The 27,849-nt window shown below is 37.9% G+C and overlaps 2 protein-coding genes across 2 annotated transcripts in view; one reads left to right on the top strand and one right to left on the bottom strand.

Moving 5' to 3' along the window:
* The window catches only part of osbpl11 (oxysterol binding protein like 11), a 72,232-nt gene extending 49,825 nt beyond the window's left edge, over window positions 1-22,407 (top strand). The window contains exons 6-13 of the mRNA XM_003214879.4: window positions 3,828-4,029; window positions 7,310-7,455; window positions 11,053-11,193; window positions 11,515-12,013; window positions 15,961-16,147; window positions 16,985-17,167; window positions 19,076-19,229; window positions 20,630-22,407. Coding sequence (XP_003214927.2) covers window positions 3,828-4,029; window positions 7,310-7,455; window positions 11,053-11,193; window positions 11,515-12,013; window positions 15,961-16,147; window positions 16,985-17,167; window positions 19,076-19,229; window positions 20,630-20,707 — 1,590 coding nt within the window. The 3' untranslated portion in view covers window positions 20,708-22,407. The remainder of the gene's footprint in view (window positions 1-3,827; window positions 4,030-7,309; window positions 7,456-11,052; window positions 11,194-11,514; window positions 12,014-15,960; window positions 16,148-16,984; window positions 17,168-19,075; window positions 19,230-20,629) is intronic.
* A 1,062-nt stretch (window positions 22,408-23,469) lies between these two features.
* The window catches only part of LOC100556560 (TGF-beta receptor type-2), a 48,615-nt gene continuing 44,235 nt past the window's right edge, over window positions 23,470-27,849 (bottom strand). The window contains exon 7 of the mRNA XM_062973860.1: window positions 23,470-25,072. Coding sequence (XP_062829930.1) covers window positions 24,863-25,072 — 210 coding nt within the window. The 3' untranslated portion in view covers window positions 23,470-24,862. The remainder of the gene's footprint in view (window positions 25,073-27,849) is intronic.

The following is a 27,849-nucleotide window of genomic DNA, read 5'->3' as shown; positions in this document are numbered from 1 at the left end:
CTACAGTTCCATTTGGCGGGAAGCCTTAGCATTGAACATTTGTGTTGTTAAAGTGCGAAGTCCCTGCGCAGATGGTCAGTCAATGCAACTTAAGCAATGTGCAGTCATTGAATTATTGACAGCAGAAGGTGTCACCCCAAAAGGAGATTCATCAGAAAATGCAAGCTGTTTATGGTGATTGTGTTGATGTGAGTACTGTGCGTCGTTGGGTGAGAAAGTTTAAAGATATTGAGAGGGGAACATCTGACTTACTTGACAGCAACCATCGAGTTTCACAAGCAAAAGGCTGACAGATTGATCCAGGACGATGATTCAGGCATCCTCCATACAGTCCAGATTTAGCACCGTCTGACTTCCATCTGTTCCCGATAATGAGAGAAGATCTGTGGGGACATCATTATGCTTCTGATGAAGACATTGAGAGAATTGTGAGATGCTGGTAGCGGAAACAGAGTGTCGACTTCTTCCGTGATGGCTTCAGAAAACTTGTTCATCGTTGGCAGAAATGTATCCAATTGTCTGGTGATTATGTGGAAAAGTGAATAGTGATAGTTAAAGAGCAAATTCTAAGGATTATTTCTGAGTTTGATTTATTAAAATATTTTCATCCAAACCTAAGTAATGAAGGTGGAGGCATTACTTTTTCTTCAACCCTCGTAAAAGAAAAAGACAGAAAAATGGAGAATGTGAAAAGCTACACCTCAATGAATGCTACAATTATCAACAAGAAATACAGTGGCTTAATTATCAAGATAGAAAGGCTGTTGACAATTTGGATAGAAGACCAAAATCAGCGTAGTATGGCTATGAGTCTTTCTTTAGTGTAAGAGAAGACTGAAAGCCTTTTCAACATTCTAAAAGCTGCTCATACAGCAAGTGAAGGCGATTGCAATGAAGAATTTGTTGCAAATAGGAGTTGGTTCAATTGCTTTAAAGAAAGAGCAAGTTTGCATAATGTTAAAGTTCAAGATAATGCAGCGAGTGTTGACAAAATTGCTGCAAATGATTTTCCCAAGATATTGGATGATAATATTGACAATGGAGGTTATTTGCCAGACCATATTTTTAATGTAGATAAAACTGGGTTATTTTTGGAAAAAATGCTTGAGAGGACTTACATTTTGAAAAAGGAAAAATGTGCACCAAGACATGAGGTGTCAAAGGAAGGCTGACTTTAGTACTTGGGGATAATGGATCTGGGGATTTAAAGCTCAAGCCTTTACTGATATTTCACTCCCTAAATCAGTGTTTCACAACCTGTGGGTCCCCAGGTGCTTTGGCTTTCAACTCCCAGAAATCTTCACAACTGGTAGACTGGCTGGGATTTCTGGGAGTTGTAGGCAAAAACACCCAGGGACCCACAGGTTGAGAACCACTACCCTAAATCCAAGGGCACTACATAATGTCACTAAGGCATCTCTTCCTGTTGTTTGGAGGGCAATTTGAAAGACTTGGATTACAGTTGCAATCATGGAAGAATGGTTTTTAAACCAATTTGTCTCTGCTGAACATAATTGTTTGGGCAAAAATATTCCTTTCAAAATTCTCCTTGATAATTTCCCTGGATATCCAAACACTTTAGGTGACCAGCACCCAAATGTAAAGTGCTATTTTACCTTGCAAGATCACATCACTAATCCAGCCAATTTATCAAGGAGTCATAGCTGCCTTTAAGGCCTATTATTTACGAAGGACCAGTAGGGTAGCCAGGATTTTGATTTGGGGGGGGGGGGGGGCTGAGTCTGGGTGAGACAGGATCTCCCTAGCAAACCTTTTGTATCATTATCCCAATACCCCCATGCATATGGGATATATTGAGCATGGTGATCAGATCATGATATGAATAAACATAACAGTTTAAATAATAAATGTAAGACCTTCTTGTGTACCGCCCTGAGAATTTCGGGGGGGGGGGGCTGAAGCCCCTCAAGCCCCCCCCCCCCCTTACATGCCTGCGAAGGACATTTATCACAAGCTGTCAGGGCTTCCAAAAAGGGTGAGATAATGTTAAAGGATTTCTGGAAGAATTATAACATTTACAGTGCCATCAAAAATATTTCTGATGCTTGGGATGAAGTGAAAGAGACCAATACTAGAGGAGTTTGGACCAAATTGTGCCCCCAAATCACATAATAATTTTTGGGGTTTACAGATGACAGTATCACTGACATCAGGCAAGCTGTGGTTGCTATTACTAGTGAACTGCAGTTTGACAGCAGTGAAAATGCTATAATAGAGTTACTTGACTCTCATGGCAAAGAAGTAACCAATGGAACTAGAGCAGCATTTAGGGAGGAAATTCAGGACTTGGAAATAATATGTTAAGATGGAACATTTAGAATAGGACTCCATGCAAATTTTATTTTTGTATTTTTGGTTAGTATGGGTTAGAGCCACTGAGATTTTTTTTCTGTTGTGTGTATCCTCATAAGAAATATTTCATCTCACTTCCTGTCCCTAATACAACAAGAAGTGAGAGGATATCTATTCCTAGGAAAGGAAAATCACTCATGTAAGAGTTACCATGGGAAAAAGTGTCTCCACAGAAGCTTTATTACCAATCCTTGTTTCTATGACAACCCAAAATTTTCAAAATCCAATTGTCACAGGGACAGAAAGTGAGGTGAAATCTTCTAAACAGGGGCACAGACAGCAAAACAAACATTAAAGGGTGTTAATCCTTTCCTACGCTATCCAAAACTTTTTAAAAATTGGCTCAAGATGCATTTTAAAAATGTAATTCTGACTTAACAGACAAATTAGACTTAAGAACAAACCCAGAGAACCTATCTTTTTTGTAACTTGGTGACTGCCTGTTTATGATACATAGCTTTGAGATGAGACTGAATTAAGGCTTAAGAAATAACAAACTCTGTATTGATGTCTTCAGCAGAATCTAGACAATTTGTCTTAATCAAGAGATAATGAAGAATCTTTAATTAGGAATCTTTAATTGACTTAGTGTTTTTTTAATGTGTGTGTGCCTGTAAGCTTAGGCACTTGGGTCTTTTGAAGTGAAAATTGAAGTAAACTTCAGCTTTAAATAGACAAAGGACAAATATGACAAATTTTATCCTATAAAATTGATTCTAAGGTGTTTGGGAGCCTAACGAAAATATAATAGCAAATGATGTGGTAACGTAACAAGTTGGCTTTTTGGCAGGAAAGAAAGGATGGTAATGAAGAGCAACTATAAAAAAAGTTGGAAAAGCGAGCAGAAATAATTAGGATAAAATGCAATAAATGAGTGCAGTTGGATAAGAAATGTATGTTGATTTTAATTGTCATAATTGATGACATGTTGATTAAGAAATAGGGCCAATTTTGCTTTCTCATAGACAAATTTATGAGTAAGAGAACAAGTATTATCTCTGCTTCACTTGTATTGCTAAGTCTTTAGATGGGGTATGTGTTCAGTTTTCCTAGTGCACCAAGATGCCTGTTAGTTGAAGAAGAGAGCAATCATAACTGAAGATTTGATAAAATGTGACCTGCATTCAACAAGGGTACAAGTTATTTTGAATGAGTTCTGTGATTGATTAGTTGTGCTGTCCCAAGACTTTGAAAAGTTGCTGAAAACAAAATGTCCAACATTATTTCAGTCATGGTACAACACATAATGCTCTTCAGTCTCTCTTTAGTGTAATTTGGATGCTTGAAGAAATTAGAACACAAGTTTAAATTAACAGCAAGGAAATGGTCTTTTCATATGGTTATATTCGGATTTTGAATTACTTTAAATAGCAAGGGATTTTTTACATAAATGAGAGTTTTGCTGAGGTTTCAGATATCTAAATTACAATCTCCTTTGTTTTATTTGTGTGTAGAAGATGTATCAAGCTGAGGGACAGCAAAGAGACCTTGTAAGAAGCATAGAATGCCTTCCTACTTCTGGTCATTTCTCTTCCTTGGACCAAGATCTGCTGATGCTCAAGGCAACTTCCATGGCAACAATGAATTGCTTAAATGATTGCTTCCACATTCTCCAACTACAGCATGCATCACAACAGAAAGGATCCCTGTCTAGTGGTGAGTTATATTTCCTCTCTTATGTTCTTTTTTAAAGGTAAAGCAGTTGCTAACCATCTACTGTTTTTCATATGCAGACATGGCTCTGCATTTCCGATTATGCTTGTGTAAGCAAGTCAGGACTATTTAGCCTTTTTTAGGAGATAGTTTCATGGGATGAGTGGAATGCTGCCATTATGCTCTTCTCGAAATCATATCTTAATATAATTTTCTAACCGTATGGAAAGGTCTGTATCCCTCACCTTTTAGACAGTGGGAAGAGGAAAAAGGTTGTGTGTGGGTTGAACAGGGCGAGAACAAAAATGATCAAATTCAACACCCTCTTAGTCCTGAATCTTCCCTTGTTGTCACTGGAATGAAAATATACATTGGAGCTGGTCTAAATTCTTTTTCTTACATTGCTTAGAATTGGAAGGAAATTGCTTTAATCCCTATCTGAAATAGTTTTAAAAAATTATGCAAGCAAGTTGTTAGGGCATTGAATGTGTGAGATTTCCAGTATTTGAACACTATGACGTCATCCATAGAAATGCCATGACTATCTTTTTTTGCCCTGTCAAATCTAACATTTGGCAGTATGTAGTCCATAGAAAGTTGTTCCAAAGGCAGTTGAATCAGATGGGAAATTATTCATGATACTACTACTACTAATAATAATAATTTTTATTTCATGCCCACCTCTCTTCACGGCTTGAGGCGGATTACAGCATTGCTAAAACACACATTCACCTGAAACATTCCTTAAAATATATATACTAAAATGTATTTCCACAAAATACATATTAAAATGCATGAAACAGAGATTAAATATAAGATGCAAGTTTAAAATACGTCATTGAAACTGTCTGGGTCGGCCTGCACGAAGAAATAGGTCTTTGCTTGTGTCTTAAATTATGACAACTGATTTAGTTGTGGGAGCTCTTCTGGCAGGTCGTTCCACAGTCTTGGAGTGGCCAATGAAAAGGTCCTCTGGATGGTGGTTGCCAGTCAGGTTCTGGCAGGCTGGAGCAGACACCCCCCAGTGTTCGTAGCGGATTGTATGGGGGAAAGCGATCCTGTAGGTAACCTGGATCCAAACCATGTAGGGCTTTAAAGGTCAAAACCAACATTTTGCTTTGCCCAGAAACTAATTGGCAGCCAGTGGAGTGACTTTAGGATAAGGATGATATGTCCACTCCTGGAAGTTCCCATAACCAATCTGGTTGCCGTATTTTGAACCCACTGAAGACTTGATGACTTGCTATATTAGAGCTGAATCTGTGCTTTGAAATACATAATAGGAAATTTTAACTATCTACTCCAGCTGCATATCAAAACACTTTTTGTAGGAAGCATGTAAAAATAGCTATGTCTTGTGTTAGACTAGAGGTTTGAGTAGGGCAGGTTTGTCATCTGATGTGCAACTTCATGTAAAACTATCATTTGTGGCAAGATTAGGCGGCAAGATACTGATGAGATAGACCATGATATTTCACTTAAATTTAATGACTGAAGAATTATATGGTTTACCTGACTTGCATGAAAGAGTTGAGAGTATGACGCAAGACAAAACTAGAAAGAGAAAGACACATCACTCAGTACTGTAACTTGATGTTTCGATTCTCAGTGTATGTAACAATTTGAATAGTGAATCAGATTCTGATTTTGAGTTCAGCTTCTTTTGGGTGAAGTCTTAATCTTTGATGTACATGGAGAAGGGTTTGTAAAAGGCAGCACAGACTCAATTATGAACCTTCTGTTCCAAAACTAGATTGTTTGTGTGCACATGTGTATGTGTGCACGCATATGTTTTAAAGTCACTTGTCGATTTACGGTTGATCCAGTTATGTCATAGGGTTTTTTAAAGCAAAGGACATTCAGAGATGATTTTGCCATTTCCATCCTCTGAAATGCTGCCTATAGTACCTGGTTCTTGTTGGTAGTCTCCTGTCCAAGTACTTAGCAGGGCTGACAGGGTTGGATGTCTTTAGGGTGTTTAGGCACTATAAAAATTAGAATATATCAATAAGCAATTGGGAAAAATGTAAGATTAGAAATGCCTGATGTCTCATCGTTTAACTTCCTATATAGTTGATTTGAGAATTATGGAAATAGCTTCTTGATAGAAATGGCAAAAGACTGAAAACCCTTTCTTTACTCCAATCCATCACCAAAGTATGATGCCTCTCTCCCCCAATATTCAACATCATTACATGTTTCTAGTTTTCATTCAGATTGTTTCCATATACATTTGAACTTGCCTTCTTTGTTTGCAATTAACTTCTTGATGTGTTTTTGTTTTTGTGCAAATAAAGTGAGTTTAAACCAGCACCAGGCTCTTACTCAAACAGAACAATGACTGTTACATAGTCAAGTGAAATGTCTCACAATTGATATGGAGACTAAGAAAACAATTTCAATGCCTTCAGCACCTTGAGCTTCTGAGAATTTCCTTTACTACAGTTGGCCAGCATTTTAACAATATGAGAAATTCAGTCAACCAAAATAACTGCTGTTAAATGAATTCCTCCATGTTGTATGGTCTAGTAGCTAGGCCTAGAATCTAACACTCTGCAGCAGATGCCAAGTTATCAGTAATGTTTATGTCCCAATCTGCCTGTTCCTTTATTCATGTTTATGTGTTTCTTTGACTAGGACTTTGTTAGTCTACATACAGTAGCCCTTGAGGACAGAATGGAATATTTTCATTATTGATGAGGAATTGTATCCATTCCGATAGATTAGCTAGGAGGTAATTGGAGACACCAGAATCATTAAATGAACGGATGGTGGTTTCCAAATGCTTCAGCTGTGAAAAAATGAAATGTCTCCGTATCCTCCCCCCCCCCCAAAAAAAAACAAAAAAACCCTGGAAAAATATGTTTAGGTTTGGCCTTTCCCCCTAGAAGTAAATTACAGTTTGTAATTGTTTTTTCATGAAAGTATTGCTACACTGCTGGTGCAGCAACCTGTCCAAAAGGATTATGTAACAACCTAGTCTTACTGGGTTCTTTATCTGGTGTCTGATTACACCTTTCATAACACCATCTCTTTCTCCTCCAGAGCAAGTGGTGTGTGTGTTGTGTGTGTGCCGTCATTGCCCAATCACAGGCCGCCTCCTAATGATCAGAGAAGGGGTGTTCTTTTGCGCCAACCCTTTTTTGGTTGTTGCTGAGCAAGTTTAGTCACTTTATGTCTTTTTTAGGGGGAAGGGGGTAAATGACAACAGTTGTTTGGGGGGGGAAAACCTGCCACTCCTAGAACATGAGTAAATTTCAGCGTAAGCTCTCTTTCACTTCAGGAACAACTATCAGTTGGTTGGAACCCAAGATTTCGCTGCCAAACCACTTCAGAAATGGAACAGATCAGAATTTCTCAGCTGATCAAAACAAGCCATCATCGGTCACAGAGGAAGAGAACATTTCAGGATCCAGTCAACTAACTAGGGTAAGGTAATGTAAAAGCCGGTGGACTGAGTTTGTTTGTTTTTAACCTCTTTATTTGACAAAAGGAACTGTTTTTGCCTTACAAAGAGGTGACTGTTTTTGGAATCATTAAAATGTCTGCGATTCAGCTGCTGTTAAAGCAGAAGAAATAACACCACACCAAAGTTTCTTCCCTTTTAGCAGATTTTCTTTTATCATTAGCAAGTATAAGAAGAAATAGGAATTAATTAAGTAAATTTAGTAGCATAATTCAATGAGTTGTAGAACATAACCCAGGTTAAATGGTAAGAACAAATTTTACAAAAAAAATCCCTACATCTCAAGTTTTCTTTTGGTTTAGAGACATTCAGATTGCATATGATCTCTTAAAGTATTTTTGCTTAACTCAGTGGCTAGGCTTCTCTCCAGAATTTTGACTTTTGTTATTCAAATAATGCTTTGAAAAGATATGGACCAGATTGTCAAGAGGAGGTTGTGACTCATAGTAAGGGTGGAAAAAAGGTGGGATATAAATTAAACAAAAATAGATAAACAAACAGTCCCAAGATTAGAAGCACAGTCCCTGTGTATTTGTCAGAAATCTCTCAGGATACAATTAGTAAGGGAAATGTGACATTTTAACAGGAATTTATTTCACCAAATTTAGATACAAAAATCATTTTTAAAACTGAATAACATGTTAAAAGTTTATTAATAGAACACTATCAAGTTGTGGGCTCACAGTTTACATAGGTATATGTTCTAATACCGCAAAAAAAATCAAAAGGATAGTGCAAAGAAACATATATGAGTCCAGCTCAGCTGTAAATAGATATACTAATACCATTTTTGATATGATTATTTTCATCAAATCGACGGAGCATCTTCATGAATAAAAACTGTAGCAAGCAAGTGAGGCTCTTCCCCCCCCCCCCCCTTTTCTCTTTAGTGAGAGAAACTGCTGTTTCTTCCTGTCTTACTTTGAATTAAGAAAGTAAATGACTATTGACCAGCTCAATTAACATGTGTGCTCTACTTCTTTTTGTTAACATCTTGGAGCAAAATCTAGAATTTCATTGTAGCTGTCTCTTGAATCAGTTTGTTCCAAAGAAGCTGAATCTGGGTCAGTTGCACTCCCTAGTGGATGGATAGAGATAAAGCGCACTAATGAACTTGCTGAAAACTCAGATGTTATTAGCTCTGTGAAGAGGCTTTCTCCCCTTACATTGACAGAATAAACAAAGATTAAGAGTTCAGCATAGAAAGCCCTAGACCTAGATTAGTGAAATCAGTCATTTTCACTTTCTGCTGTAGTTGATTCTTTAAAACACTGTTAAGTCTGTGAATATTTTTTCCATGATCTTGCCTTTGCCCCATCAAATAAAATGAAGATATTTGGGGAGGTTTTAATTGCTTCTTTTAGTATAAAGATGAACAAAATAAAATTGTTACCTATAACTGATCCAAAGTACACAATTCAGATTGCAAGGTGTCTTGGGGAGAACAAATGTACTTTTGGCTCAATAAATCCAGTTGGTTAAAGCAAGTAAGCCATTCCATATATTATCAAATATAGTACAAAATCAGAGCAAACCAGGATGGCAGGCTGTTCTGTCTTGTGGGAAAGTTTCCTAAAAAGCTAATTGGATAATGAGGTAGAAGGTCTTTTTCTGGTTGGAAAAAGAAATGCAGAATTATAGCACAGTTCTCTGGACCTACAATAAGCATTGCTACATTAGTAGTCAATAAAGAAATTACTTTTAACAGGTCTTTAGGAATAATGCAACAGAATATTGGGGATGATACTTCTAATTTTTCACGTTTCAGTTTGTTTGGGTTTCAAGTTGTGCTGTTTCTTCCAGTTAAAGGAAATTCAACATTTTTCCTGAACTGGGAGATTACTCTTGAATAAAGGTCATAGTGGTTAAGCAGCTACAATTTTTCTTTGTAAGATTATTTGGCTTGTCTTTCTCTTCAGCCAGCCTCTTCCAAGGCTTGTTTAACTGAGGTGAGATATGATACTGAATATATTGTTCCCTTTGTGCTATAAGAGTTAACAGAGCTTTGAGTTTCCATACCAGGTCATCTTTCTAAATTCTCCTGTTGTATTTGGTCTGTAGCAATTGTGGAGTTATTTCCCCAGTTAGGGTAACAGTTGTCTTCTGGGAGATCATATTGCCAGCCCTAGTGTTCAAGTGCTTCTGATGCACAGATAAATGCAAACTATTGATTCCCCCAGTGGATTGCAAAATCTTCTTTGTGGGGTAGACCTACTTGTGAGCTGTCTTGGAGTGTGAAATACATCTTGCAACATTCAAGTAATTCTAGGAGAAGTGATGAATACCAAAGCTAGGCTAGTTTTAGCTGTTTCATTGTTACAGCTAGAAGACTGAAACCATTGCAGAAGCTAAGAGCCATTTGTGGACTCATCTGGAGGCATGAGTAGTAAATATTTTAAAAGTGCACATACCAAAAACCCTCAAAATCCAAAACTCTTGAGAGCTACCTCTGACGCATTCACTTTATTTCAGGTTGTGGAACTCGGCTGTCCTCCAGTTTTTCCAGCACCCTAATTTAAACTTATCATTCAGCATAGTACAGATGAAACATCTTCCTTGTAATTTATATTTCACTTCAATTATATTAATTGAAATTAATCTTTTTTTCTCATGATGAATTTTTCTCACCATATTCCATAAAATTTCACATACACCCCCTCACACAGTTCCATACAGTCAGATTTTTTTCTATTCAGCAAATTTGTCCAGTAATGCTAAAGTTGATTAATTGTTCATCTTTTAATCAACATAACAAATTAATTGGTGTATCACCAAATCTTGAAAAGTACCTACATTATGTTTACTATAGATGAATAGATCATGAATATTGAATATAAGAACCTTGATTTTTTAATAATGAAAATCTACTAATGATTGGTTCAATAATCCGGAAAACCAAAATAAAGCATGTTTCTTATTAGAGTTGAGCCATAACTACTATCGTGTTCTAATGGCATTTGTCAAAATCCCACTATCCACTATCAGCTTTATTTGTTGTAGCTTCATTATTAGAAGTGAAATTGTAAATATCTGCTAATATTAAACAGAATCTAGAAATTAAAAATGGTCCATAAAGTACATTTTTTCACCCAGTCTTCCACAGGGATGTGAGAACTAGTGTGCTGAGCAATAATGGATTCTTCAGTCTCATCCCTACTCATTAGGATGTTGTTTTTAGTTGCCAATAAAAGGTTTATTTGATTGAAGCTACAATCCACTACATCACAGGTGGGGAATCTGTGGTCAGCCAGGTGTCATCACTACCCATTGGCTAGGCAGGAAGGGCTGATGAGATTTGAGGCCTATCAAAAGAAAGAATCACAGATTCCCTAGAAATTTTGCACTAAGTCACAATTAAAATGATAGGCTGTACACCTGAATATAAATGAATTTTTAATTAAAAATTATTGATATCACATGAACAATGACTGATCACTGTGGGATTTGGGAGGATGAATAAACTGCCGTGCTTAGGAGGAAGAGGAATTCAGTTAAAAAGCCAAAATACTTTGAGATGGTAAATTATTTAAAGGGCCATTTATTTTTGGAATTTATATTAGGAACCAGAGGAAATAAACCCAGATGAAGAAGTGGAAGATACATGTGACAATAAAGAAGATGACCTTGGAGCTGTGGAAGAGCAACGTAGTGTCATCTTACATCTTCTGTCTCAACTCAAACTTGGCATGGACTTAACAAGAGTAAGTGACTAAAGCATTAATCTTTCTCAAATTGAGACGGATGTGCTTCTGTAAACTTGAAGTTGACCCACATTTGGATATGTCCTGAGAATTTAATTAACTTGGAGGTTAGCCAAGCAAAAATAACTAACAATGTCCAGAGTTGAAGCTATGCCTGCTACTTGAGCTAAAATAAGCCGCAGGGATTAGTCTTGGAGTTGCTCATTGTGAATTTCTAAGAGTGAAATTTTTGTGGTTCCCCCCCCCCCCATAGATTTAAGAATACAATATGCATTGTATATCTCCAGCTCCTGATATAAATCCTCTTTTTTAAAATTTCAGGTGGTTCTACCCACTTTTATTTTAGAGAAGCGCTCTTTGTTGGAAATGTATGCTGACTTCATGTCCCATCCGGATCTCTTCATTGCAATTTCAAATGGCACCAGCCCTGAGGAGAGGATGATCCGCTTTGTCGAGTATTACCTCACTTCCTTTCATGAAGGCCGCAAAGGGGCAATTGCAAAAAAGCCATACAATCCAATCATTGGGGAAACATTTCACTGCTCATGGAAGATGGCAAAGAGCCATGTACCATCTGACACAAATAGTAACTCTTCCTCCCATTCCCTTTGTGAACAAGGGACTCTCTCAGAAGATTCACAGGACCAAGCAGAGTCTGATTGTTACACAGTCAGATTTGTAGCAGAACAAGTCTCTCATCATCCTCCAGTCTCAGGGTTTTATGCTGAATGTGTGGAGAGGAAGATGTGTGTTAACGCTCATGTCTGGACAAAGAGTAAATTCTTAGGCATGTCAATAGGAGTGACAATGGTTGGGGAAGGTAAGTGGAAAACATTGCAATTAAATGGGAAATAAGACTGATCTCATATATGATGGTCTGGCATAATGCAGTTTTGATGTCTTGGGAATACCATATATACTTGAGTATAAGCCGACCCAAATATAAGCAGAGACGCCTAATTTTACCACAAAAACCTGGGAAAATTTATTGACTCGTGTGTAAGACGAGGGTGGAAAATGCAGTAGCTACTGGTAAATTTCAAAAATAAAAATAGATACCAATAAAATTACATTAATTGAGGTATCAGTAGGTTAAATGTTTTTGAATATTTACATAAACCTGTAATTTAAGATAATAATAAGACTTTAATAAGATAACTCTGATTACCTATATACTCGAGTATAAGCCAACCTGAGTATAAGCCAGCCAGGACCCTCACTTGAGTATAAGCCAAGGGGGCCTTTTTCAGCCCTAAAAAAGGGCTGAAAAACCTGACATATACTCAAGTATACTGTATATCGTAATCCAAATCTCTTTTTTAATCCCAGGGATTAACAAGGCTGTTTAATGCAATTTAGAGATCATGAACCCATCCAAAATCTTTATTTTTGTTACGCATAGGCCATTGCAAAGAAGAAGTCCCAGCATGATTCAGTAAAATAAAATCTCCATAGACATAGGCGCTATAAAAAGAAGCTATAAATTATTTTAAATGAATCTACACTGCAATATTTCCCACATTAAGATTTCTGAAGCCCCCAAAGCTTCCTTGTTAAGTAATTCAAGGTTTGCATTCTAATTAGTTTTACCTTCTTCAGAATACTGCCATATTAAACATATATTTCTGTTCATCCAATCACTGTTAGATTATTACGTTTTCAACTGGTGAAGTGTGTCACAAAATGTGCAGTAGATGTTCTCTAAGAGAAGCACACAATGGGAAGCACAATAGATGGCACACTCAATCTTCTGTGCAGTCATTTCCAGAAATGCACCATCCTGGACGTTGTAGTTTTACAAGCTCTTCCTCCTTCTCTGCCAAAGAGTGCTGGTGCTTCATCAGACTACAATTCCCATAATTCCATAGCATTGAGCCATGGCAATTAAAATAGTGTCAAACTGCATTCAATGCTGCTGTTTAGATGCACCCCTCATTTGCTTTTTAAGCTAGGTTGAAATTGTTCTGTTCATTTTGTGCTATGGGATAGTTAAATGGTCATAAATCAGAAACATTTTCTGCAATCTTATTTTACCTTTTGAGAGTGTTGTTTGAATAACAGAAGTTGAGATGTTAGTAATTATGTAACATAAAAAGTACATGAGTGGACTCTTGTAATCTACCGTTATATCTTGTCTGTTTCTGAGCTGATTAATAGCTTTGCTATGTGTAAGGGCTTATTCAGGGAGGGGAGGGGAGGTGAAAAATACAATTAATCTGGATGAATGGGAATTTCTGATTGGTTGGGGTTAAGATAATGATTCCTTTTTTCTTCATGGTCTCTTTGCACTTTTGCTCAGAGCACCATTTTAGAAACTTCAAGAACATCCTTCCTCATTCTCCATATGTTATGAAATGTTAATCATGTGCATTTGGGACAAACCTTGATCTGTTTTGTGTCCCGGCATTCGGTGAGGGACCGGATCCATTTCTGGTGCTTTGAGTCTATGGGTGCAGGCTTTGGGCCTACGCGGCCAGGCCTCGCAGGGTCTGAAGATGAGTGCTGAGTAAGGAGCACTCCTTACTCAGTGTCCTGCTGCAAAGTTGGCAGCAGACCCTGTGAGGCTTATGGGTGCAGGCTTTGAGCCTACGCACCTGGACCTTGCAGGGCCTGCAGCCGAGTGCTGAGTAAGGAGCGCTCCTTACTTGGCGCTCAGCTGCAGGCCCTGCGAGGCCCAGGCATGTAGGCCCAAAGCCTGCATCAATAGGCCCAAAACTGATCAAGGCAACCTGGCACTTTGGGCCTATGTCGATCCAAAAGGCAGGCTTGGATCCAGTACCCTCTCCCGCCTGCCTTTTGTATCGAGTTGATTTTTGTCTCAAGAGGGGTCTTCCTATTCTGTGCCATCCGAATGGATGGAACGAAATGGAAACACGAATCAAATCGATAAGAAATGTCGGGCCCATGTCTATGAAATATAGGTCAAACAATTTCTATCAATCTCCAAGCTGAGTGGAATTACTGAAAGTTGTAGATCCAAACATCTGGAGGATCCAAAATTGTGGAAAGATGATGTAGCATGGTCATTAATGTTTTGTCTTTTGTCTTCAAACAAGAAAGCACTATACGTTTTGTTTGGTTTTCTCCATACTTTGTTTTTTACTTCCACCTCAGGAGCACAGCTTTTTCTGGAGATTTCGGAATCGACATCCCGCTCTGTATCACTTCTAAAATCATATATATCTTGCCTTAGTTTTGAGCTAAATCTTACTGTCTTCTTTTATTTATGTCTTTTTAAAACTTTTTCCCATCATCCTTGTCTAATTCATATACCACTGAGAAACCCCGAAGAAGACATTCTATATCAGTGTAGACAAACTCCTGAGCTCTGTTAATAAAGATGCCTGTGTCTTGAATAAGTGGAATTTTCTCATTTTTTTCTTCAAAGTCCTTGGCATATATAATTGCATTTTTTTTAAAAAAAACAGTGTTCTTGTTTCCAAGGAGAATGAGATCATTTAAGTACATAGGTGGTCTTGTTACTAGATTTTAAAAGGCTTGTGATTGTATTTCCAGAAGGTGTCTCTTTATCTCCTTATATTATCCCAATTTCCTAATTGTTATATATTCATTTGTAGTATTCACTTCATTCCATCCCATTTGTTGCTTTTCCACTTCTTTTGTTTATATCAGTGTTTCTCAAACTCTGCTCCTCCAGGTATTTTGGGCTTCCGCTCTCAGAAATTCCAGCCAGTTTATCAGCTGTTAGGAACTGTGGGAGCTGAAGTCCAAAACACCTGTAGGAACAGAGTTTGATAAATACTAGTTTATACAATTTCAGTTAATTTCAGACCTTAAGCACATCATTTCAGGCACACAGACGCCTCCTCTGGTTAGTGGACATTGGTCATTATGTAAATCATTGCCTCTGGGGTGAGGCACAGGATTAGCATAATCAGAGATTAGTTTTCCTCGGCATCATGTCCAGGAAATGCATTTTTGTCTTCTGAAGTTGTGTGGTTCTACTTTTCTGAACTAAATGGTTACTGTGTCACTGCCATGACATATTGATAAAAGGGAGAGTCAGAAAGTTAGAAAACGCCTTGGCGGTATGTGGAAGTGTCACAGTTGTTCTCATTCTAAATTTATTTAGCATCTTGAATGGGAAAAGAGGGTGGAGATGAGCCAAATAATATCTGTACCAAAAACTTCTTTCATTGTAGTGACAGTATGATCCCCTTATCTGTGTACTCAATATCCATGGTTTCACTGACAATGCTTCAAAAAATATCCCCCCTGGATGTGTTTGTGGGTTTAATGTGTATATAATGGGTTTTGTAATACACGGACCTCTCCTATTTATTACGGTTTTTTGCATATCTCTGTATATATGTATAAAGAGTCAAAACTTTGTCCTCCGGTGCAATTCTGTTATATGTTTCCAGCCCAAGTATAATCAAAATATAGGGTTCCCTCTTATCCACAGTTTCAGATATCAATTGGAGGAGCTTGGAACATATCCTCTGCAGATATGGTAGTTGAACTAATTGTAATAATGACAGTTTCAGGAATGCCATTTTTTCCAAGTAGAGTTTCTCTGCAAGTTCAGAGAAGGGACTGTAGCTTTGTGATGTTTTACATGACACCACATTGTTTCTTGGTAATGCATGATGGGGATGGTGGCCATTTAAAGGTCCTTTAATATCACCCCATTGATGATGCTGAAATATGCTGGGACTCCTTCCCATTTTCCCTGTCCTTCTTTATCCTATTAAGTATGAGATGTGTGAATTGTTTGAATGTTATACCAGCCTTTCTATATTACAGGTATTTTAAGTCTACTGGAACATGGGGAGGAATACACATTTTCCCTGCCTTGTGCGTACGCTCGATCAATTTTAACTGTCCCTTGGGTAGAACTAGGAGGAAAAGTCAGTGTTAATTGTGCAAAAACAGGATATTCTGCAAGTATTACTTTTCACACAAAGCCCTTCTATGGTGGTAAACTTCATCGGTAAGTATTCTTGTCAGCTATGTGTAGCATATATTGCAAAATTTGTTGAAAATACAATTTTTATGGGAGCACCATGGATTAATATTTGAAAGAGCCTTTGTGTAACCTTAAATACAATAAATGCCATAGTGACTCTGTTGCTAGTTGATATTTTACACAACAAATAGTGATTCTATATATTTTTGAGTCACTTTTAAATGCAGATGTTGTCTGAGTCAACTGCTGACTTGAACATTATGATTCAGACTTTAGATACTGATCCATTAGAAAGATAAAGCAGGAGAGGAAAGGTTTTTTTTCTATGCAAGCTGTGAGAAAAATCTATAATACTTTGCTGAGTGGATCGATTTTATCCAGTTTAAAGTATTATCCTCTTGAAAAGCATAAAAATGAGACCTAATAGCACGTATTGCATTTTAACAAAAATGCTGCTTTGCTGAAATTCTACTTTTGGTGAATAGCCCATGCTATTTGAATTTTCTTTCTCATTTTACTTGTAGTATTAATTGGTGAGCCATATGGTTAGATAGTTTTATTTTGAACCTGCTATCAGTAATTGCAAACAATTATTTTTAGAAAATAAAATTGCTGCAGTCTTTAATAGCCACAAAAGGAGAATGCAGTCATCAAGGAACTTTGGCTTATTGTTTTCATTGCTATTTTAAATTAGCCACACAGCAAAACCTTAGAAACCTCATTTTTTACACAGACTTGCAATTCCTAAGTAGTGGTCATCCAAATTCCATTGTCTTAGATTTGCATAATATGATCCCATGTAAAAGCAACATGGACTAACCAACCTGATTTTGTGTCTTACTTTTAACTGCTGGGTTGTAGAGTTACTGGTGAAGTCAAGCAGAATGCTACCAACACTGTGGTTTGTAGAGTACAAGGCGAATGGAACAGTATCCTTGAATTCACCTACAACAACGGAGAAACAAAATGCATGGATTTGACAAAGTTGTCTGTGACAAGGAAGCGAGTGCGGCCCATTGAGAAGCAAGGGCCATTTGAATCCAGGTAAGAAAAAAAAAATCAATCTTTTATGATTTCAGCTTGATTGGTGTGCACTAGCATCTTATTTTAACGTGTAGCACTCAGTTGTAGAATGTTTATTCCCTACCTCTTATATCACTTCTGTTTTTAAGTTTACATTTTCTCTTGGTCTCCCAAGTGATTATAATCCACTACTAAGTTATTCCTACATTAATTTTAGCCATGATTAATCGTACCTGTAGGTGAAACTAGTTTGCACACCTTGCTAAGAGGGAACAGGCTGATAAATGCCTGAAGTCAATGCAGATCTTAGATTGGACTTTTACATGTTACTGAAGTGTAGTGTTAAAGAAAATAAAGATGTTTTAAATCAGTTGGATTGATTAATGCAGAGTATTGCTAGAAAGATTTCCATTTCCTATTCCACCATCTTCTTCCAAGTATCTCAGAAGTGTCATTTTTGTTTGTTTGTCACTGTTCAGCCTGCCAGGGCTTCCAGAACAATGTTCAACAAATAAAAATATAAAAACAGGTTAAAACTTTTTAAAAGTAAAACTAAACAACATTTAAATCAATGTAATGCAATTCAGTCTTCGCTGCCCTGAGAAGAATAAGGCAAATGAATTTGAGGTTTTCAAATTCCTGACAGGCTTATATAGAAGTTGAGCATCTGGAGGTATCCCAGTCATGTCTCATTGCATAATCATTGGGCCTTTACACTCAAATCTTGTAAACTGATAGACAGGCTACCTCAGTAGAAGAATAGAGTGACAATAGATCAATGCAACTCTGTCTCCCTGTTTGTCAGATTTGGCTTGCTGCTGCTCTCGGAAAGTTGATGATATTGACAGGTTGACACCCAACTATTTGTTCAGCCAGGTTTCAATGAAACATGCAAGGTCAGCTTAAATCTTTGACCATCCAGTGCTTCCCAGTCACTAACCTAGCATTAAGCAGCAGCACTTCTTGCACTGATGGTTCTAGTAGAGTAGCCAGGAATCTGTTGCTTTATAATGAACCAGGAATAAGAGCCACAAGGTACAGTTTAGTTGTGGATTTCTGCATTACCAAAGGCTTAGACTACATAAATTATATAATTTTACAATTCAGATAATTTGAGCCTTTGTACACCATCTGTAAATATTTATAGAGGTCAGGTAACTGATCCAGGTGTATCACCTTAGTGCAGAATTTTCATTCATCTTGGTAGCATATATTCTGTATTTGGCTCCATTAGTTCTGAATTATTTTCATTTGTAATTGAGCCAGTTATACCTCCTAGATCACAACCAGTCCAGGAGCCACCACTTTGAACAGTACTAGTTGAATATCTTCAACTAATACTGTTTCAAATGGTAGTCCCTGGACTGGTTCTGGTCTGTAAGCCAGTATCTGCAGTCTGTGAAGAATTTCCAGGAAAGAAAGAAGCAGTTGTAGTCCATGTTCACAAATATGGTACTATTCTCTAGCACATTGAAAAAAAAACGCTGGTTGTTATCAACTGAGAAGCACCATCCTGAAAGATTCAGCAATACTTCTTGGCCTGTAAGTGTCACAATCATCCATCTTGGCCTTGGATATAGCTGTAAGAATGTAGAAAGCATTAAGGGTTATCCCGTTGCTGACTATGAAATTACCAGTACTCATTTCATATTGGGATATATTCATACTAGAACATAGTGCATTTCAGAACTGGGTATAGTCCTTTCTGTTCTGTATGTCTTACTGTTGAGCTGTATGACAGATATATTTTAAATTGCACTGATATGTATCCATCCAGAGGTATTTCAGGGAAGTGGTATTTCCTTTTGCCTGCTTTCTAGTCCACCTCTTTCTGTCCATCTGAGAATAAATGTAAGAAAACCAACAGATAGTGGCATTTCACTGATTTGCTGAGAGAGCTTGTAACCAATTGTAGCCCTTGTAATGTAGGAAATTGTGGCAGCATGTGACAGAATCCTTGAGGGATGGGGACATTGACAAGGCAACAGAGCATAAGAAAACCCTTGAGGAACAGCAGAGAAATGAGGAGCGGCTCCGAGCTGAGACAGGCACACCCTGGCAGACTAAGTACTTTGTTAAAGATGTAAGTAACTAAACAGAACTTTGCATGCATAAATATCCAGACCTTCTAACCTCTGAAGTTGTTGCTTTATGCTTACTCTATGGAAGGTTTGCAAAGCATTTGTCTTAGTTACCTTAACACTATCTAGGTTTGCAGCATGGTATGGAGATGGTGGTGTCTTCCACGAGTGACATTCTGCCCATGTCGTTGTGTGTTGGTGGGGCTTGGGCAGGAGGTAACTCTAGGGCCTAGAGTTACTCATACTTTTAACAACTATGCAAAACAAACTCTACTGCAGTCGGAGTTTACCCAAAAAATTGAACAAAATAATTGTCTCAAACTCTAGGTACCCTTTGGCTATCTTAGTACCTCATGGATTTCTTAGTGGTACCTACCATGAGAATAACGCATGGTAAGAGTCAGACTTTGGTGGTCTTCTTCTCCCTCTGTTCTCTCATGTCTGCTGAGAAGAGATCTGTCTTTGTTTTTAAGCTGAGCACAGTTTTCCAAGATGTCTGGACACTGGAAACTATGGCTGATAATTTATGATTGGGAAAACCTTACAACTATTCTTAAAATCCTACAGTTTTGTTCAGTCTCAGAGAAGTAATAATCAGAGCTGTATACAGATATACATCAGTTAACAAAGTAGATACCTTGGTTAACATTATTCTCCAACGGAAATGTGATATTGGATGCAGAAAGAACATGGAAAGGATAGGAATAGGTTCCTACATTACAAAAAAGAAGAGCACCTCAACATCTTTTTGCAAATATATTCTTTTATCCAACTAGTTGTCGAGCCAATCCTTTGGGCCTCACACAAATCTACCATTTGTCAAAATATATGATCCTGTGGTGTTCTTTTCCATTTCTGGCCAAATAGCTTAAATTCAGATAATATTATGATTATGGTATTTTAGCAATTTAATTTTGCATCAGTGTCGTTCGGGTTGCTAGCCCTTGTAACCCTATAGCCACTGACACCTATCCTTCCATCAGTTCCGGGGCTCAATCCCAACTGCTGGTGGATGAGGCATGATGGAGCTGTGTCTTTCTGGCTGCCCCCTCTTTTTTAAACACTAAGAATATGTACCCGTGAAAGCAAACAAGTCAGGTATAAGTAAAGAAAAAAATATTTGGAATCTTCTAGAGACCATTGAAGACTTCTTTCAAAATGCCTCACTTTTCTTATGATTTCCATTTTGGTGACCAAATGTACTTTCTAACATGCTGAGGGTGGTTGGTAAGGTACACTTGTGCACTTCCCCATTTCTAGCATCCATAGTAAGGGACTCTAAGGTCAGTTGCTGTTTGCCTTGCTTGTGTGTTATTTGATGTAAAAGATGCTTAACATTTACCATGGAATGTATATAAACTATTTTTATTTAACATACACCCATTTTGTGTTTGAATTGCAGGGAGATGGTTGGGTTTATTATAACCCCCTTTGGAAAAGAATGGCTGCCATACAAAATCAAGAAGTGGACAACAATTAGATGGCGTTTGATCAACATTAATCTTCACACATGTCTAATCCCTGCAACTTCCAAAATGCTGTATCTCACTTCAGAGTCCTTGGGGATTTTTATATAATTGCACAAAACTAAGTAAGCGTAAAGGCATAAAACAGCTAGGGCACTTTAAGGTTGCAGCAAGACTAAAGGTAGCAAGAAAGAGAATCTTGCCAGATGCGTTTCCCCGTCTCCCAAATACGTTTTTATATAACGCTCAAGATTTTATCTGAACTGTATATTGTGTTCTAAGCACACCCTGCTGCAAAAGCTGCCTAAAGTGTTTTTTAAAAACAACAAAATGACAAAAAAAATCCTGCTCCTAGAAGCAGTGATATTCGGAGCTGCTGTGCTGTTTTACCCAAGTGGATTTACCTCTGGAGTAATACCTGAACCGTGTTTCAGAAACCAGGCTTCAGTTTCCACTCATTACTGAACTACTACTCAGTGCCCATGTAAAAGGGGGAGAGGGGCTGTCTTTTGCTGCTCTGAATAACTCTCACTGGAAACATTGAAGAGGAGGCTTTTGATAAGTTTGACCTTGGAATCAGTGTTATGAACTGTCTGGATCAGGACTTGATACTTCCTAAAAAATATTCTTCAGAGGCAATATGTGCATGGCTGTGGAACAATGCGGGATTCATATAAGCCACATCTTTTTAAAAAATCTAAAATTACAATTAGAGATGTAACTGTTTTTTTCCTTTATCTGAGAGGGTTCAGTGGAGAGGAAGATGAGGACAGGGCTAAAATTTAGAGTAATTTTCAAACCCAGATTTAGCCCCATGTCCTTAATGAACCATTCATAACTGCTTTATATTGTAAATAATGCAAAGAGGCTCTCTTTCTCAAAAGACCAAGGCCTGGATGATGCAGCTTTTTCAGAAAAATCGTATTTGTTTGCTTTAATGCCCTGCCCGAACTCCCCTTCTCCTTGAATCATCTCTGAGATAGAGTCAGTGTTATAAACCATCCAGGCAAGTAATCCCATTTGTCTTCACTGTATATTCAAAGTCAAACACCTGTGTGTGCCCGTTGAGTACAAAGACCTTTCACTTTGCTTTTTCTATTGCACCTGAAAAGGCTTGTTTTTTGCTATGAGACTGCATGCAGAGCCAGATGCAATCTGATATCAGGAAGCCATGTTCAGGCAAAAATGTTATTCGTTTTTTATGATACCAATGTTTTATTGAAATCTAAGAATTGCTGGCAATTAAGAATAGTACTGATTTCTGGCTTTCATTCTTGTTATTACTACAAGCTACCTTAATTTTTCTAAGAGTGGTGCCTTACTCCGTCTCTTCTGATGTAGTCTTCCAATCAGTGTATATATCATAAACTGTCAATTTCTGGTTCTTGTCAACAGTGGGGGCCTCTTCCTACCATCATGAAAAACGTATGAATTCTGTGTGTGCTGGTCAAGTGTTTCGATTTCCCCCCCTTCCATATTCAGAGAAGTATCCAGCTGGATTCTAGAGTGGTTAAATAGCCCTAACTCATTTTACACAAAGACTTAAAAGTGTGCAGAAAAAGAAGCTGGGGTTTTTATGCACAAGTGTTGAGATATCCTTGTATCTTTTTTTTTTCTTTTGCTGTGAAATGCACTGAAATCTTAATGCGAGTAGTGTAAAATTCCATGTGTGAGAAGTGGGGAGGGGAGGAAATAAAGCTACAAAAATTAACAACTTGCTTTGTCTGCTTTCCTGAGAATTTCATTATGAAGTCAATGCTGGTGACACGTTGGTCCTTACATTGTGAAATCTAGGTTTCAAGCTTATACTTCATTGCCTGTTAGTGTCCTCCATCTCTTTGCTTATAATATTTCCATCCCCCTTCTCTCTTTGTGGTTGAATAGTTTTTTTAAACAAAATGTTTGAACCACTTTTTCTTCACAGTTTGCTTCAGGTGTTTTGCTAGTAGAATATGGTCATCCTGTGGAATAATTAGCAAGATCACAATTTACATGAATGTTACCAGGAGGGCTGTTGCTGCAAAGGAAAGCAGCCAGATAAGAGCATTCTCCCTTCTCAAAAAAATAAATGTACCCCCATGAAGTTTTTCTTCAGCATTGAAGTAACTGAAAACTTCATTTAGAATTGCAGTTGAAACATCAAAAAAGTGTGGGGGGGGGGTGGAGAAGGGCTAGCAGAGTTGCCAAAGTAATGTCAGTGTCTCACTCTCTGAAACATTAGAAATGAGGAGACAAAAATGTAATACAGGGAGGAGGCAGAATTCTTATTTGGGGCAATGCCCTATTCGCCCTTCCCTCCCCCCATCCCAGCTGCAACCTCCAGTTACAATTGTGTTAACAACCCGTACAAAGTAAGACTAACTGCTAGTGGGCATTTGTCTGTTCTACCACCTAACAGGAGCCCCCAGTGGCATAGTGGGTTAAACGGCTGAGCTGCTGAAGTTGCTGACCAAAACACCAGCAGTTCGAATCAAGGGAGCGGAGCGGGTTCTTGCTGTTAGCCCCAGCTTCTGTCAACCTAGCAGTTCAAAAACATGCAAATGTGAGTAGATTAATAGATACCACTCTGATGGGAAAGTAACGGCTCTCCATGCAGTCATGCCGGCCACATGACCTTGGAGACATCTACGGACAACGCTGGCTCTTTGGCTTAGAAATGGAGATGAGCACCAACCCCCAGAGTCAGACACGACTGGACTTAATGTCAGGGGAAAACCTTTACCTTTGACCATTTAACAGCCAGTAGTAGAACAATAAGCAGAGTCCTAAAAGAGCCTTTGTCATTCACTGTGATAATAAGTTTTTATATTTTGTATGATGTATAAGTCACATAGATTTCCGCAGAATAGCATTTCAGGCATACTGCCAGTTGTACTTCACGCTTGTACCTAAATCATCTGGATGCATAAAGGTCTTCTGGATATGATCCTGTTGCCTTGTCTGACTTGAAGCATATTGTATCCTGCCATCTAATTGTTTGGGGATGGGAATCTTGCATCACTCAAGATCATAGAATGACAGAGTTGAAAGACACCACAAGGACCATCCAGTCCAACCCCCCTGCCATACATGAATGCAGAATTAAAGCATGCCTGACAAATGGCTAGATGCTGTTGAACAGCAGTTCCCAGCATTCCTTGCCATTGGTTCTACTGGCTAGAGTTTTTGGACGCTGTAGTTTAAAAACATCTGGAGTGGGGCATGATACTTCTGCATTAATGGAATTTGAGCACCCTATGACACTCTTGTGAGAAGGGAGACGCTGAAAAGTCCTGGAAATTTAAGTTCATCTCTTTGGAATCTAGCCTTTCTGTATGGACAACTCAGACACCCTCTCCTTCTGTTTAGGTAAAATGTGGACTTTGACTAGGAATTAGAAAATATCCTAGCTATTAAAAATGAAGGAAAGAAGATTGCAGAAGACACTTCTGGAGTGGGTTGTGTTTCTTTCCCATTGAAACCCAGTATTATAGTGGTAATGCTTTCTAGCACTGTACGATGTAACAATGCGGTTTAAAATGTTTAAGGTTATAGTAAAAGATTTTTTAAAAAGTTTTTTTAAGTTTTTACCTGATTTGACTACCTGTTCTTTTCTGATGATTTCTTAAGCTAGGATTGTGATTCTGGTTTTCCTGACATAATGAATAAATATTTAAGATAATGCTTGTCAATAGCTAATTTTTAAAAGGAAAATACTAGTGGCTTACAACTAATATTGCAGGAATGGGTTTCAGCTCATGCAGTTATAAGTGTCTTACATCACCTTCCCATTGTAGCCGCCTGCTGTCCTCATCTCTGATAGTGGTTTCAAAATAATCTGGGACAGATTAAAAAGCATTTTGTGATAGTTGTGCATTAGTGAATTGCAACACTATGAAACTTATTATGCAAAGAAATAAAAAATTTACAACTGCAATACGTGTAGTGTACAGGCACATTTGATTGCATACAACTGCTTCTGTCGACTGAATGTGAGGTTCCATGTCAAACAAAAATGCCCGTCTTCTTCTGTAGGAGAAACTCTGCATGAATACATTACCAATAGAATGCCAGTCAGGCTCTTACAAATCCATGTTTTAATTCCTTCAGGAATCTAAATGGTAAGGCATTGGGTACAGTTTTGCATAGCGGTGTGCCCATAGATGTATCTATTCTTTGTATTCCTTCAATCATTGGATGTCCTTATTGCTATTTTGACTTTCTTCTCTTGGACATCCCATTTTGTTGGTCTCATTGTCAATGCTGTTGTTGTTGAGGATGTCATCGCAATCTGTCTGTGCTATCAGGTTAAGCCGCTCTGCTACACAGTGTGCTGTGAGCCTAGCTTCAGGGTCATGATCCCAGCATTCTGTAATAGTATCACAGAAGAAATGCATTCCCTGCAATAAACAAGACAGATGTGAGGTTAACAACCTGACGCTGGAGGAAAGGAAAGTAGTTTGATTTCAGAATAAGCATTATGTCGGATTACCTTGTTTCCAGCTCTGATTTTAATTCTGCCTGATTGTAAATAAAACAGTTTCACATATTACATGAGTTTGTGTTACACAGTTTCACTTATATGCAAAGCCCCCCTTCAGGTGTGGCAGGGACAGCAATGGAGGACTAGGTTGTCCACCATGAGCTCACAAAAGCAGTCTCCTCCCTGAGAAGCCTGGCTGAATGGACCCATATGCCCCTCTTCACCAGGAAAGAAGTTTGTTTCCTCCCTGTGTGCAGAGAAGTGGTGGAAGTCTGGCTGCAGTCCTGCCCACTGAGAAAGGAGTCTAGAACAAAGTGGCAAAAATCTGGCTGAATTTTGTCCACCATGCAAGGAGAGACTCTTTCGGGGAAAGAAATGCAACTGGGCTTTGGACTCTTCTCTCCACAGATGAAAAAATGGACTCAGATTGGATTAGAATAATGGAATATTTAAAACAAACTGAAGGGGGAGAAAAGGGGGGGAAAGGAAGAAACGAGAGAGAGATAGGACATGAGACAAGAAAAATGCCACCCACCAGAAGGAAAATATGAAAAGAAGAAACCGAGAGATGAACAAGAAATAAAAGATTAGACTCAGAGAAGAAAGAAAAGGCGAACACTTTGAAGATGATGCCAAGAAGCCATTTTTTCTTTGATTTTTATTTTATTTACTCTTTATTTTTTTCTTTCTCTTCATTACTCCTTGCTATATCCCCACCACCTTATCTCACGCGCTACTCCCTTTCTGAGATCTTTGAACTTTTTTATCTATCCTGAATTCTATCAATGTTTTAATCTGTAGAAAATTAATAACGATTATTTATACAAAAGAAGAAATGGCCTCTTTCCTCTGAGGAGAGAAACGTAACCAGACTTCGATCACATCTCTGGAAAGGAAAGAAGCGGACTACTTTCTTTTTTTTCCCCTTTTTTTTTGAAATGATATTAAGATTTTCAGAAACAAAACATTTACATAAAATAGAAAGGGGAGGGAACAAAAAAAGAAAGGAAAAAGGGAAAAAAAAAGGGGGGGGGGGACCATGAATAGGGAATACATTTTTGTCTTCCATCCTTATTCTCATGGGATTTTTAATTTTGTTAGTTCTTAATTAGTATAGTCCTGGTTGTTTTCTTTATTGCCTTTCTACCTCTTCAGTTCCATAAATTGTTCTTTTCTCCATATTTATGTATTCTCTATACAAAGTCCAGACTCTTTTCTTAACTGGCTGCCCTCTTTGAATCTTTAATAAAAAAGTTAATTCATCTATATCTCGAATCTCTTCCATTTTTTCTTGCCATTGTTCTTTCGTTGGCGTATCATGTGATTTCCATTGTTTCGCGTAAATAATCCTTGCTGCCATATTTATGTAAGTAAACAGTTTATCCTCATTTAAATTAAGATTTATTTCCGTATCTGTCAGACCCAGTAGGTAATATTCCGGTTTCATCGGAAAACGTTTTTTCAATATTTTTTTGGGATTCCATGTGTATCATTTTCCAATATTTAATTGTTTAAGTACACGTCCACCATACGTGGAAATATGACCCAATGTGATTTCTACATCTCCAACAGGTGTTTTGAGTCCCTTTATACATTTTCCCTAGCATTTTTGGTGTCCCAAGCATAAGTATATTTTAATTTTTTCTTCCACATCCCTTCCCATTCTTCCAAATTTATTGAGCTGCCAAAATTCTTAGGCCACTTAACCATACAATTTTTTATCTCTTCTGTTTCTGTTGACCAACTTAGCAGTTTATCGTAAATTTTTGTTATTTTCTTTTTATCGTTTTGAAGAATCTTGTCCCAAAAATTTTCTTTGATCACATCTCTGCAAAGGAAAGAAGCGGACTACTTTCTTGATGAAGAGGGGCGCATGACTCCACACAGCAGAGTTTCCCACCAGACAAGTCTACCTTTGGGAACTCAGCATGGGCACATTTCACCCCAACATATAAGTCTTCCCTTCAATGACTTTTCCCCTCTGCAGAGCAACAGGTGACAGGAATATTTTGACTGCACTGTACAGTATTTTCAGTTTTCACCAGCATACTAGTCAGGAGGAAGGGCTCCAGAGATTATGCAAAAATATTACAGAAATCAGCCTGGAACAGATTCATCGTGTAATACTTTGATTCTGCAGGATCAAAAGTACCCCCAAATGGATATGTCTCCGAACAACATAGAAAATTGTATCAGATCAAGAACTGGAGTAGTTGATCGTCCTTTTTGTTTTGTGATAACTAAGAGTATTAGTATGACTTACGTAGTGAACCACTATGCAGAAGTAAAGCCAGCATGATGCATTGGCTTGAGTGTTAGACTATAACTCAGGAAACTAAGTTCCTATAGGAAGGCAAAGGCAAACCCTTTCTGAACAAATCTTGTCAAGAAAACTCATGCAGGGAATCACTTTAAAGTAAGAGACCATTTGTATTTGAAGCTGTCCTGCTTCTCCTGGTTACTATGTATTAGCTGACAAAGGAATGAAACCCCATTTCCACATTTCCCAGAATTACCATTGTAGAATGATATAAGGCAATGCTTGCATTCATACCATTGCAAATGGTTTTACATCCTACAATGTGGAAATGGCTTTTGTTTCTGATTTCATTATGTCAGGTGTAGGCAACTTTTTTGGGGGGGGCATCAACCTACTCGTGAATAGCAGTATCATTCCAGTTCTTGTCACCACTT

This window comes from Anolis carolinensis, chromosome 1 (genome assembly GCF_035594765.1).
Source record: "Anolis carolinensis isolate JA03-04 chromosome 1, rAnoCar3.1.pri, whole genome shotgun sequence".
Lineage (NCBI taxonomy): Eukaryota > Metazoa > Chordata > Lepidosauria > Squamata > Dactyloidae > Anolis > Anolis carolinensis.
The sequence above is the reverse complement of the archived record's forward strand: the minus strand, read 5'-3'. Positions and strand labels throughout refer to the sequence as shown.